Raw genomic sequence first — 14,885 nt, forward strand, 5'->3', positions numbered from 1 at the left:
AAGTGTACATTGTTGTTGACTTTTTTTATTAACGTTTAGCATTTATCTTATTTAATTTTTTATAATATAAAAATATTTAAATTATACTTAAAGAATATTTGATGATAAATCAAGTCATAATAGAATAAATAATCGCGTGCCTTTTGTTGCGTGCAAGCGAAACAACACAACACAGCTCAAGCCTTTTGTTGCGTCCTAGGAAAAAGAACACCATTTCGGCCATATATATATATCTCGCCCCGGCAGCACCTGATTTCATCATAGATACGTGCAAGGGTAGACAAAAAAGAATACATTCTTACGGCAGAGCAGAGCACAGCAGCCGGCCGACCGAGTCGATCGTCGACGAGAGATGGTCACCGGCGGCGAGCAGATGGTGTGCGTGACCGGCGCCGGTGGCTTCATCGGGTCGTGGCTGGTGAAGGAGCTCCTCCACCGCGGATACGCCGTGAGGGCAGCCGTGAGAGACCCTGGTGAGTCCGTCCACGACAACCACCCTCGTGAAAGTAGTTTTGAACATCTACATAGTCTCTGAACTCTAAATTAAATACAAAGCTAAATATACATGTAGAAATCCAATGAAATGTATTTTTTAGGACGAATATACCCATTGTATTTTTTATGCGTCTAATATTGATATTTCAAAAAGACATTGATGTGCAGAGTTTTAAAATTTTTATTTTAAATTCTCTATTTTGTTTGTCTTGCTACAGAGGGCAGAAAGAATGCTCATTTGCATGCTCTGGAGAGAGCTAAAAGAAGGTTGTCCCTCCACAGAGCTGATGTGTTGGACTGCAACAGCCTTCGTGCTGCGTTCAACTTATGCGATGGTGTTTTCCACGTGGCATCACCAGTCTCAGATGACCCTGTTAGTTCAAAATTTCAATATGCATTATCTAAAAATTTGAATCTCTACTCCCCCTCCCCTAATTTTACCATACTTTAATAAGTAATGAGGTGCATTATATTTTGTAGTGTAAAACTTGATACCTATTGATACCTTTAGGTAGGTACTAAAATTTTTAAGTGTCAAATTCCTTTAATCAGGTTTTTTCTCAAGGACAGTAAAATTTCTCCTATTTTTCAGCGTGATACAAAACACCAATTGCAATACATCAGCTTAATTTTCTAGTACTATTAAACATATGATATATGATATCGATGTTCATTAATGAATCGAATTATTTCAAACGTAGGAACTTCTGCCAACTGCTATCGAGGGAACAAAGAATGTCATCAATGCTGCTGCGGACATGGGCATCAAGCGTGTGGTGTTTACTTCGTCTTATGGTGCTGCCCATATGAACCCTAACAGGAGATCAGATCAGACTCTTGATGAGACTTGTTGGAGTGACCTTGAGTTCTGCAAACAAACACAGGTCCACACAAACAGCCAGTGCAAATGTTTGAAACCACAATGACCAATCTACACAATATACACAACAGTTCGAGCAATTATATAAGAAATTAATGGAGTACACAGCTAAAACATCAGAACTAATTCACAGAACAAAGTTAATTAACTGACAGTGATTCATCAATGAACGTAATACACTTAAACTAATGTACGTGTATATAATTAAATAACATAGAATTGGTACTGCTACGCGAAGACGGTGGCCGAGAAGACGGCGACGGAGGAGGCGTCGAAGAGAGGTGTGCAGCTGTTGGTGGTGGTGCCGGCCGTCACCGTGGGGGAGATGCTGCAGCCGACGCTGAACGCCAGCGTCTACAGGGTGGCCACCTACATGAGGGGCACCAAGAAGGCGTACCCGAACGCCGTCGCCGCGTACGTCGACGTGCGCGACGTCGCCCGCGCGCACGCGCTGGTGTACGAGCACCCCGACGCGCGTGGCCGCTACCTCTGCATCGGCAGCGTGCTGCACCGGTCCGAGTTTGTTCGCTTGCTTAGGGAGCTCTTCCCCCAGTACCCTATCACCACCAGGTACGTAACTCTTGATGATCAATGTTTGAAAAATACCAGACATGCTTATAAGTTAGGATGGATATGGAGTAGATGATCCAAGTGTGCGGGAAAATGTGAAAAATAAAATGATGAGAAAATAAAATGGTAAAACATCTGCAAAAAAAAAAATCTTATTATTGTTAACTGATCCAGGTGTGAGGACAACAGTAAGCCAATGGTGAAACCTTACCAATTCTCTGTACAAAGGCTGGAGGCTTTAGGCATGCAGTTCACTCCTTTGAAAGAGAGCTTGTACAAGACAGTGATAAGCTTACAGGACAAGGGTCACCTACCAGCAATCTCACCTCGTTCAGCCCTGTGAATCATGATTAGATATAAACGTAAAATTTGAATAAATTGATTGTGTATGCATTGTGAGAAGGAACGGAGATGAATCCTAATCATGAGGCAATGATTATCGTTGTGGTTTTTGTAAGGACTTTAATGCTGTGTTCGTTTTGCTATGAATTAGATGCATTTCTCTTCTCAATTTTCTGAAAACGCAATGAATAAACACCTGGCAATTTTCACTTCAGTCAAAAGATGCAACAAGCCAGCAACGGCAGTGAGTGACGGGTGGTGGTGCCTTAGAGCGGCAGCTATAGAACGACAGGAGTGGGTGGCGGACAATAAGTCTAACTTACCTAGCCGACAACAGTGAAACCTTTGAGTGCGCTGCCATGGTCCCTCTTGGGGCCATTGTTGAGGCGGCTCTTTTCCTCCCTGACGGAACCTTCCGACAAAAACCTTGTCTAATGTGGATCTTCTGGAGACCTTGAAGGATGGCAGCAATGCTTCTTGCATCGCGTTCTTCCTAGAGGTGCCATGTAGGAGGCCCCTCTACTGCCTAATATGCTTTTAGTCAGTTTAGTGCATAGCTCTTAAATACTAGCAGTGAGCGGCAGGTCTATATGAGGGAGAGGAATCCTTCTTCCCTCTTGTTCTTAATTTCCCTCTACAACCTTCTGCTTTGGTGACATCGGGGTGCCTCGGGGTACTGAATTTTACACTAAAAAACTTCAGGGTAGTTAGTATTTGGAAGTATCATATTTTACACGATAAAATATGGTATCTCCAACAGTCCTGGGTTGGATTCAGCGGGGCCATCAAAATACTAAGTCTTTAGGGAATCATGCCTTAAATACAGAAGGTGTTTCGGATAAGGAAGGAGAAGCATAATTCTACTCGAGCACTACAAGGGCTACTCGAATCGTATCCAAATTTGTCTCCCTAGTTCTATTTAGACAAAGGGACATCCGAGGGTATAAATACAAGACCCCCTAAGAGAAGATGGGACAAGCCAAGTCAAAATATAAGCCAATATAGATATAGACAAACCCAATATAGGCGTCACAAAGGCCGATATGAGGGATCTAGAGCTATCTCCAATCTCACTGGGTTTATATTCGAGGAAGAAGACTATGAGCTCCATACCGCCAAGCCAACATAGACTAGGTTATGTCATGAGAACCTGGTGAGTTCGTCCACATACGAGAACCACTCTTGCGAAAGCATCTAGTTTTGGACATCGATAGAGTTTTTAATGTACGAGCTAAATCAGTGGTGTAGGCACAGGAATTTTTCTTTTATAGTCCTCACTAGTACGAATATGATTTATGTATGCGGTCAAATCCGATTTTCGCAGGCAGCTCGGTGACCCGCATGCATCAGGTGTTTGCGAAAGTCGGATTTTTTCATGCGAGTAGAGAAACTGCATACGAAAATAAGATTTTTCATATACGGACACTTAAGTCGTCCGACTACGAAAGGAGAAATCGAAAAGAAATTCAAAAATCATAAAACCCTAACTCTAGAAGTTGCTTGAAGCCATTGGTGCAGTGATCCGTGCGGGAGGGGGAGGGGGCATCGGGTCACCGCCGCTAGAGGGATCCTTCTCGCTCGAGCCCACTACCAAGCCCGCCGCCTCGCCTACCGTCGCCTCCACGGTGGAGCGCATTGACAGATCCGCCACCACCGAGCTACCCACCGTAGGATCCATTGTCGTCTCTCTCACCCGAGCCACCCACCGCCGCCCTCCCCCTTGCCCACCCCGTCGCCTGAGCCACCCACTGCCACCCTCGCCTGCGGCCCTCGCATCAATGAGGTGGAGTGGCTTGTCCGGGGGAGAGGGAGTGGGAGGAGTGGGAGAGTTGATGAGGATTTGGAAAAGTGGGGAAAAGAGAAGAGCCACCCAGACTTAGTGGTAAAAGAGGGAGGAGGGGAGAAAAAGAAATGTGAGGAAGAGCGGGGTGTATTTTCGCATGCAGACCACTTAAGAGGCCCGTATGCGTAGGAATATTTTCGTATGCGTACCTATTTAAAGATCCGCCTGTGAAAATTATTTTTCGCATGCGATCCTTGAATCATACTTGGGGAAACGATTTTTGTAGGCGGGAGCAGTTATGGGCCGCCTGCAACTGAAAAATCATATTTGTATAGTAGTGCCTAGTTCACAATTTACACTACATTCTAAAATTTTCGAACATACAGTGTAAATTCCATATGCAAGTACAAATTTAATAAAAAAAATACGATAGAAATATAGTAATAATATCTTATAACATCCATAAACGGCTAAGAAAGTTCGAGATGAGTAAATATTATGATATAGCTAGTTCAAATCCAAAACATCTTACACATAAAAGGAAAATTAGGAATCCCGGCCCCAGCTTTATTTAACGCTTGAACTTCATGCGTCTAATATAGAAATTTCAAAAGATATTGATGTGAAAGGTTTATTAAATTGTCTCCCTACAGCGGACATCAAGAATGCTCATTTGCATTGTCTGGATGGAGCTAGAGAAGGCCTGTCCCTCTACCGAGCTGATGTGCTCGACTGCAGCAGCCTTCGTGCTGCGTTCGCCTTATGCGATGGCGTTTTCCACGTGGCATCGCCGGTCTCAAATGACCCTGTTAGTTCCAAATTTCTGACTGTATTATTCTTAAAAATTCCGAATCTATATATTTTCTCGCGTGTTACTAAACATATATGATGACCGAATCGAATTATTAATTTCAAACGTAGGAACTTCTGCCAACTGCTATCGAGGGAACCAAGAATGTCATCAACGCTGCTGCGGACATGGGCGTCAAGCGTGTGGTGTTTACTTCGTCTTATGGTGCTGTCCATATGAACCCTAACAGAAGATCTGACCAGATTGTTGATGAGAGTTGTTGGAGTGACCTTGAGTTCTGCAAACAAACACAGGTCCACTCTCTATAGTGCCCCCCATTGGTTAGCCAATAGCCGATTATACGCAAAAACGGTTTATTAGCTATCAAAAAGTAATTTACGTGTAAAACTTTTACTATATATGTGTCCTTAGTAATTTAAAAGCTAATATAAAAAAAATTGCGTTAAAAATATCTTAAAATTAACTCCAAAATAATTCAAATTTCAACCGCGGCTTAATCTTTATATGGAAAACGATGATACTCCTCCAATTATGTATAACCAAAGTAATAATAACCAGATAAATACATGCAACCAAAAGATCAGGAATAATTCAGAAAACAAAGTTGACAGAGATATACTATGTATACTTCAACAAGACAACAACTAATATAACTAATGTACAACTGCATGCAGAACTGGTATTGCTACGCGAAGACGGTGGCCGAGAAGACGGCGACGGAGGAGGCGTCGAAGAGAGGTGTGCAGCTGTTGGTGGTGGTGCCGGCCGTCACCGTGGGGGAGATGCTGCAGCCGACGCTGAACGCCAGCGTCTACAGGGTGGCCACCTACATGAGGGGCACCAAGAAGGCGTACCCGAACGCCGTCGCCGCGTACGTCGACGTGCGCGACGTCGCCCGCGCGCACGCGCTGGTGTACGAGCACCCCGACGCGCGTGGCCGCTACCTCTGCATCGGCAGCGTGCTGCACCGGTCCGAGTTTGTTCGCTTGCTTAGGGAGCTCTTCCCCCAGTACCCTATCACCACCAGGTACGTAACTCTTGATGATCAATGTTCACAAATACCAGAAATGATAAAATGATAAAACATCTGCAAAAAAATAATCTTATTATTGTTAATTGATCCAGGTGTGAGGACAACAGTAAGCCAATGGTGAAACCTTACCAATTCTCTGTACAAAGGCTGAAGGCTTTAGGCATGCGGTTCACTCCTTTGAAAGAGAGCTTGTACGAGACAGTGATAAGCCTACAGGACAAGGGTCACCTACCAGCAATCTCACACCGTTCAGCCCTGTGAATCATGATCAGATATAAGCGGGAAATTTGAATAAATTGATTGTGTATGCATTGTGAGAAGCGATGGAGTGGAATCCTAATGAGGCAATGATTATCGTTGTGGTTTTTGCAAGGACTTTAATGCTGTGTTCGTTTTGCTATGAATTAGGCCTGGTTTAGTTCCCAAATTTTTTTTCCTAAAAACATCACATCGAATCTTTGGAAACATGCATGGAGGATTAAATATAGATTAAAAAAACTAATTGCGCAGTTAGGGGGGGACATCGAGAGACGAATCTTTTAAGCCTAATTAGTCCATGATTAGCCATAAGTGCTACAATAACCCATATGTGCTAATGACGGATTAATTAGCATCAAAAGATTCGTCTCGCAGTTTTCAGACGAGTTATGAAATTAGTTTTTTCATTCGTGTTCGAAAACCCCTTTCGATATCCAGTTAAACATTCGATGTGACACTTAAAAATTTTCATTTCACAAACTAAACAGGCTCTTAGATGCACTAGACATTGTGGCGCGCTTCGCAAGCCCTATCAGGGAGCTAATAACACAACAAAGTTTTTAACGGTGATTATTAGTGTATACATGGATTATGTAGCCAAAGTCAGGGCGCTTGTCGAGATTAGATAAAATCATATGGCACAATGAAATACGCCACAAAAATATAGTACTCCCTTTTTTTTTAATACATAACATCATTGACTTTTGAACACTCATTTGACATTCATCTTATTTAGAAAATTTGCACAAACTATAAGATATAAATTTGTACACTCATTTAAAGTACTTTTAATGATAAAATAACTCACAACAAAATAAACTATAATTTTATTTTTTTTACGGATTTGCTATAAATCTTTCGACAGATTTTTTAGTTACACATCTGTCGATTTTCTGGCCGTAGGATTTTTTAGTTACACATTTGTCGATTTTCTGGCCGTAGATTTGTGTCAAGATTCGTGCTGTACAGGTGGGAAAATATAAAACAGATGATCACATGTGAGATCGATCTCGCGACCTGCGCTTCCCGATAGAAGCACTACGACCAACCGAGCAAGCATGCAATGCTGGAGAGTAGTTCCCTCAAAAGAATATATATACAATAAATATTGAGTAGAGTTACAACTCCAAAAGATAAACTTACATCGTAAACTATTATGTAATTGCAGAAATTACAGTGTAACTTTTATAAAATTACAGTGTAACTCACTACTACAAAAGTGATTTTTCTGTACGAGACCCCATGATTTTTGCAAACGGACCATAACTAGTGGCGTCTGCAAAAATCGACGGTCATTTTCCCATACGGCTGCTTAAGTGGCCCGTATAGAAAAATCGATTTTCCCATACAGGCCTCTTAAGAGGGCCGCTGCAAAAATGAGCTCATTTTTGCATGCGGCTCACTTAAGCGCCCGCATGGAAAAATCGATTTTTCTATACGGGCCACTTAAGAGGCCGTATGCGAAAATAAATTTTGAAAAAATTGAAGCTAGTGTATCTCACTCATATGAACTCCAAATTGGATGATGTTTTTTCCTAAATGTTTCTAAAATCATGCTCTATCATGTTATTGTATTCTTACTGGTATTATTTTGGCTATTTTTTCTTGTGTCTTTGTTTTATCAATTAAAAATTTGAATTTCAAATCTTCAAATAATATTTTGAAGCAGTAAATGATTTCATTTGAAAAAGTCATCAATAACAAAGTTGTATAACTCATCAAGATCTATAACTTTTATTTTAGCCATTTCTTCATCCGACAAAGTAATTTGTAAGATTGTTCACAAAATGTACATCTCTTATATAGTTTTTACAAAATTATATAATAGATGTACATTTTATGAACAATCTTACAAATCACTTTGTCTAATGAAGAAATGACTAAAGTAGAAGTTATAGATCGTGATGAGTTATACAATTTTGTTATTGATGACTTTTTCAGTTGAAATCATTTAGTATTTGAAAATATTGTTTGAAGTTGTCATAATTTGAAATTCATATTTGTGGACCCCAGTTTTTATAATAGGAATCAATCGTGTAAACAGTACCATTTCCCTGGATCAAGTAGTCTGGTACACACGAGTTCATAGCTGAAATACCAAATGCACATACATGAAAGTCTAGTGCGAATTATTACATCAAAAGCCCGCGGCATAGTCTTAAATCATCGGACCGACCGGTCCGGAATACATTACAAAAACAGAAGTAGATAAGGCAGCGGAGTTAAGGCAGCGGCACGCCATTGCCACAGGCAACGACCGTAACTAAGACCTACTGAGCGCCATCGTCTTCATCACCCTCCTGGTAGTAAGCGTAGGGATCCTCCGAAGCTTCATCTCCGACCTCTGATTAAGTTTGTATATTGCAAGGGTGAGTACCAAACGTACTCAACAAGCCACCACAGCAACAATGCACATGACAGGGGTGTTCAAAGGATGGCTATGGTTCTTTTGCACAAAGCAAGTTTTGTAATTCTTTTCACAAACCTAAGACCTAGCACAGACTGATCAAATTTTAGTACCAATGTTCATATTAAACAATGACGGTTCTGTCCACCATCCATTGTGATCCTAAGGATAGCTTCCCGCCATTGAGTCATCATGGTTTTCTGAGGACGACCACATTCCCGCCTCTCAGGAAGTGGCTCCATCAGTATAGAAATCATCATGCAATATCCCATCCCACACAAGTTAAGAATTTAGAGTCTAGCCAAGTGTAATACATGTCCCGGTGCTCAATAACCGCGAGCACGGCTATTCGAATAGATTTGGTTTACTCACACTACAGTGGATGTACACTTTACCCACACTCCGCGACTGCCCAACACATGAGCCTCGTCCCAACACATAAGACGCGTCACGGCAAAGCCTTTCGATAACCTCGCATTGGCAGTACCCGCTCCATGAACTTTAGCCCTCATGCACTCTAGGCGTCATACGTTTCTAGCAGTGAGAGGAGTTCTGGCGCTCCCGGGAAGAGAAAAACACACACATTCCTACGTTGCTTCTTGTCGTTCAACCCAGTCCATCATGATTGTTCTCTTATGGGTATCCTCATGTAGTATTGCCAAGCCAGCCTCTGACCGTCCGGAACGGGCATCCGCCATCCACCTGGCCATCCGAACCGGGCATCCGCCAGCAGACTGCTTGCCGCATCACACACCTAAAAGAAGACCACTACGCATGGATACTGCCTCCGCTCAGCTATCTACTCCGCTAGGTCTATACCCATACGAGAAGTGCGGTTGTACGGGGGTCGTTTCATGCTTAACTTCATGGCTCGGTCCTTAATTGACCGGGGACGGTACTAGCCTTTTCCGGATACCACCCAAATCCTCCGTCTGCCCCAGTCGAAAACAGTTGTTTAATTTTATTTCCCCTTTCACAAATCATGTCATCAACATCATGGCAATGTGGCGCTCATGTCTCCACATGCCGCATCTCAATTACCTTTCCAAAGGTAATTGCCCAAGCATATAGCATTTGATAAATATGAGTATGCATGATTCTAGAGTAGCATTTCTAAGCATTTGTCATAGTTGACTAGGGACTCATACGTAATCATGGTTACAAGGGAATAAGGGTAAACAATAATCAAGGTATGGCATATTCACAAATAGGATGTTCATCATTGCATGCAGTCTTATTTGTAAATAAAATAATTTCGCAATTGGGATCAACATGTTCAAGGAATAGTGATGACTTGCCTTGCTCGAAGCTTTGCGGGTCTTGGTCCTCGCTCGGATCCGCAACTCCCTCGGGCTCTAGAATTACGTGCGAAGAAATGATTTGAATTCAATTAGAATTCAAATAAAAATCCAAATAATTACAAATGGGAGTCGAATGCGAAAAGTTGATCTTTTTATGTTAACTTTACTATTCGCGAAATAGAGCAAATCCAATTTCGATTTATACACCCTAAACTATTGTGCGGGTATAAATATTTTGTTAGCATAAGTTTTTAATTTAATCAACCCGAGTGTTATATCCATATAATAGGTTAGAAATTTCTATCGCGAGCTAAATATCGGACGAAATCTTAAAATCATCTTATAATATTGTATGATTTAATTTAGTCTATGACTAAACGATTAAATATAATACTCGGCTAAAATTCTTAGTAATTAAATCCAAATATCTACCGCGAATTGATTACTTATAGAGATTACCAAAATAATCTATAATTATATTAAATTTTGCAATTCTACGACTATAATTGATCTATAGTTAAATTCTAATTATTTTAAATTTTCTAAACTTTCTTAATCTCCCTCTAATTTCTATTTATTTTTTTATTATTTCTTTTTTTTTCTTTTCTTATTTTTCTCCCTTTTTCCTTTCCTTTTCTTTCTCTTTCTCTCGGCTCATGCTACCCGGCGGCGATAGCGGTGGAACGAGGGGAGGGGCGGCGGCTTACCGACGGCGGCGGCGGCGACGGTGGCGCGACGACGGCGCACGGCGCGGCGGCACGAAGGCGGCGGTGCGGCGGCACGAGGGCGGCGCGACGACAACGCACGGCGAGGCGGCACGATGGCGGCGGTGCAGCGGCGCGAGGGCGGCGGCGCGGCGGCACGAAGGCGGTGGCACGGTGGAGAGGGAAGAGGGGAGGAAGAGGGAGATGGAGTGGGGGAAATGGAGAGGGGGATGGAGTATTTATAGGGGAGAGGGGGAAGAAAGAGAGGGGGAGGGGTGGCCGTCCTAACGCGATGGCGGCGCGGGGCTCGGGGCGGCGACGCGACGGTGGCGCGGGGCTCGGGGCGGCGACGCGACGGCGGTGACGCGACGGGCGGCGACGTGACGGCGGCGCGGGGCTCAGGGCGGCGCGCGGAGCTCGAGGCGGCGCGGGGCTTGGCGCGCGGTGATGGCGACGGGCGACGCGCGACGGCGGAGCGTCGACGGGACGGCGACGCGGCGACGGGACGGCGCGGCGCGGCGCATGGCTCGACGCGCGGCGATAGCGACACGACGGCGACGGCGCGGGCGACGGCGCGCGGCGCGGCAGCGGCGATGGGATGGCGACGGCGGCAGCGGCGCGGGCTCGAGGCGCGGGGCGGCAGGCGGCGATGGTGACGGTGGCGCGGCAGGGGCGCGACAGGGGCGCGGCATGGCTAGGGGACGCACTCGAGCACCTAGCGGGCAATGAATAGTGCTATCCCTAATTTAAACCCTATTTTAGCCTATCTCCTTTACAATTTTGATCCTATAAACTCTAATTTTACTTAGTTAAATATTAACTAACTTTAAGCACTAAATCCTCATGAAAATTTATCCAAAATTATTACCACCCATATTTTATTTTTATATATAATTTTCTTGAATTTAATTAGAGTTAATTCTTATTCTATCGCACTTGAATTTAATTGATACTAATATGGTCGCGATAATATTTTTATTTATTACCAACCTCACCTAATCTTTATTTTAAATTACATTTTAATTATTTATTTTGCCAGTTTTATTTTTAGGGTTTATTCCTAATTAATTATTCTTTATTCGCGAAAAACAAACTCCAAAATCAAAATCCAATGAAATAGGCGAATAAAATCAGCATGATACAATTTATTGAAAAAGTTTTTGAAGGTCCGTATTTTTAGAGTTTTGTTTTTATTGGTCGAATTTTCAGGGTGTTACAAACCTACCCCCCTTAAATAAATCTCGTCCCGAGATTTCTTACCAGTTTTCGAATAGATGCGGGTATTCCGTCCTCAAGAATTCTTCGCTTTCCCAGGTGGCTTCATCCTCAGTGTGATTACTCCATTGTACCTTGTACATACGCCACATTTTGCTCCTAGTCCTCTTTTCGGCTTCATCCAATATCCGGACCGGGTGTTCTGGATACGTAAGATCATTGCTAATGTGAATCTCTTCCAACAGAGCTTGTTCTTCTGGCACTCGTAAGCATTTCTTTAATTGAGACACATGGAAGACTGGGTGCACATCAGCGATATTCTCTGGTAGCTGTAACTGGTATGCAACTTCTTCTCGTCTAGCCGTGATTTGAAAAGGTCCCACATATCTTGGCGCTAGTTTTCCTTTGACCTTAAACCTTTTCGTTCCCCTCATCGGAGAAACCTTTAGATAGACGTAATCTCCTTCCTTAAATTCTAGGTTTCTTCTTCGGGTATCGACGTAACTCTTCTGTCGTGATTGTGCCATTTTTAGATGGTCTCGAATCAGGCGAACCTTTTCTTCGACTTCTTTGATAATGTCAGGTCCAAATACCGCCCGTTCACCTGTCTCGGACCACATTAGTGGGGTACGACATCGTCGACCAAATAATGCCTCATTTGGCGACATCTTTAGGCTCGCTTGGAAACTATTGTTGTAGGAGAATTCGGCGTAGGGCAAACATCTCTCCCAGTCTTTGCTAAAATCCAATGCACAAGCTCTCAGCATGTCCTCCAAGACCTGGTTCGTTCTCTCCGTCTGGCCATCTGTCTGTGGATGATAAGCTGTGCTAAAAGCAAGATAACTTCCTAGGGCTTCATGTACTTTTTCCCAGAAATGTGAGGTAAACTGTGTGCCTCGATCAGATATAATCCTCTTAGGTACACCATGAAGACACACTATCCTGGTCATGTACAACTCGGCGAGTTTAGCACTGCTATAGTTTGTCTTGACGGGGATGAATCTTGCCGTCTTGGTGAGTCGATTCACAATCACCCAAATGGAATCATATCCTGTCACGGTCTTGGGCAATCCAACAATAAAATCCATACCTATCTCATCCCATTTCCATTCGGGAATCCTAAGGGGTTGCAACAAACCTGCCGGTCTCTGGTGCTCAGCCTTCACCTTCTGGCATACGTCACAGAGCGCTACGTATTCGGCCATATCTCTCTTCATATTGGGCCACCAGTATCCTTCCTTCAGATCCTGGTACATTTTGGTACTTCCGGGGTGCAATAAATATGCCGATTCGTGAGCTTCCTTTAGGATTAATCCTCTCAGTCCACCCTGTTCGGGTACATAGATCCTCTTTTTATACCATAGAACATCTTTTTCGTCGGTTGAAAATTCCTTTGCAAATCCTGCAGCTAGGCGTTCCTTCACCTCTCGGATTTTCCTTCTGGGCTTCTTCTATTTGGGTTCTCAGAAGAGGTTGAATGTCCAGGGTGTTTATCTGTCCACGAGGTACTATATGTAGGTTTAGTTGGGTCATTTCCTCCTTAAGCTCAGGAGCCATCCCTTCCGTCCTCAGATGATTGCAATGGCTCTTCCGACTCAAAGCGTCGGTCACAACGTTTGCCTTGCCGGGGTGATAGTGAACCTCTAAGTCATAATCCTTGATTAATTCCAACCATCGCCTTTGCCTCAAGTTGAGATCTGACTGGGTGAAAATATACTTCAGACTCTTGTGGTCAGTGTAGATATCGCAATGGTTTCCAATCAAATAGTGTCTCCAAATCTTTAGCGCATGAACCACAGCTGCGAGTTCTAGGTCATGGGTAGGGTAGTTTTCTCATGTGGTCGCAATTGTCGCGACGCATAGGCCACAACCTTTCCATCCTGCATCATTACTCCTCCTAGTCCTTGCCCTGATGCATCACAATATATAACAAAGTCTTTCCTGATGTCGGGAAGAACTAAAATAGGCGCTGAGGTCAGCTTTTCTTTGAGCTGCTCAAAGCTTTCCTGACACTATTCTGACCACACAAACTTCTTTTCCTTCTTGAGTAGTTGTGTCATTGGTCGGGCTATCTTAGAGAACCCCTCAATGAACCTTCGGTAGTATCCGGCCAAGCCTAGAAAACTCCGAATTTCAGTCACAGATTTGGGTGCTTTCCATTCCGTAACAGCCTCCACTTTAGCAGGATCCACTGCTACTCCACCGGCTGAGATTACGTGGCCTAGAAAAGCGACTTCTTTTAACCAGAACTCGCACTTGCTGAATTTTGCATATAACTTATGCTTCCGAAGTTTCTCGAGTACCAATCGTAAGTGTTCCGCATGTTCTTCCTCGTCTTTGGAGTAAATTAAAATATCATCAATGAATACTACCACAAATTTGTCCAAGTAATCCATGAACACTTTGTTCATGAGATTCATAAAGTATGCCGGGGCGTTGGTTAACCCAAACGATATTACTGTGAACTCATACAATCCATAGCGTGTTGAAAACGCGGTCTTGGGTATATCCCCGGTCCTAATTTTCAATTGGTGGTATCCTGATCGAAGGTCAATCTTAGAGAACACCTTAGCTCCCTTGAGTTGATCAAAAAGATCATCAATCCATGGTAGTGGATACTTGTTTTTGATAGTTACTTCGTTACCCTTCGGTTAGTCTAGGATCTTGATCCATGGTTGCTCTCATATCCGATCCCCAGGGTGTGGTCAGGGTAACTTCCCTACGTCTACAGTCGATTACCCCTCTATTCTTTGTTAACCAATCCATACCAATATGACATCCAGGGTCTGGGGTATCAAAACCATAAGGTTGGAGGGAAACACCACATCCCTAAGACGAATAGGTACGTCTATGCAAGCATGACTCACAGTTATCTCGCCCCCAGGTGAGTGTACTATCATAGGCTTTCTAAGTCCCACTAGGGTTAAGTTGTGCTTTTGACTAGCCTTCAAAGATATGAATGAATGCGATGCACCAGAATCGAAGAGAACTTTAACTGGGGTAGAATTGATTGAGAACATACCCATTAGTACGCCCTGATCTTCCTGGGCCTCTTCAGCTCGAACATGGTTCACTTGTCCGCGTCC

At 43.4% G+C, this 14,885-nt stretch overlaps 1 protein-coding gene across 2 annotated transcripts; it reads left to right on the forward strand.

The window, feature by feature from the left end:
* The first annotated feature begins 274 nt into the window (after window positions 1-274).
* On the forward strand, window positions 275-6,214 carry LOC127772618 (cinnamoyl-CoA reductase 1-like). 2 transcript variants are annotated; one of them, XM_052298577.1, is made up of 5 exons: window positions 275-473; window positions 714-868; window positions 1,197-1,379; window positions 1,593-1,945; window positions 6,007-6,214. In XM_052298577.1, exons 1-5 carry the CDS (start codon window positions 353-355, stop codon window positions 6,173-6,175), a joined length of 981 nt encoding a protein of 326 aa, XP_052154537.1. In that variant the 5' UTR covers window positions 275-352; the 3' UTR covers window positions 6,176-6,214. The 2 variants fall into 2 exon arrangements, with proteins under 2 accessions (XP_052154537.1, XP_052154529.1); XM_052298569.1 differs by lacking the exon at window positions 6,007-6,214 and adding an exon at window positions 2,120-2,500.
* The last annotated feature ends 8,671 nt before the right edge of the window (window positions 6,215-14,885 follow it).

This window comes from Oryza glaberrima, chromosome 1, assembly GCF_000147395.1.
Source record: "Oryza glaberrima chromosome 1, OglaRS2, whole genome shotgun sequence".
NCBI classification, from domain to species: Eukaryota; Viridiplantae; Streptophyta; class Magnoliopsida; order Poales; family Poaceae; genus Oryza; species Oryza glaberrima.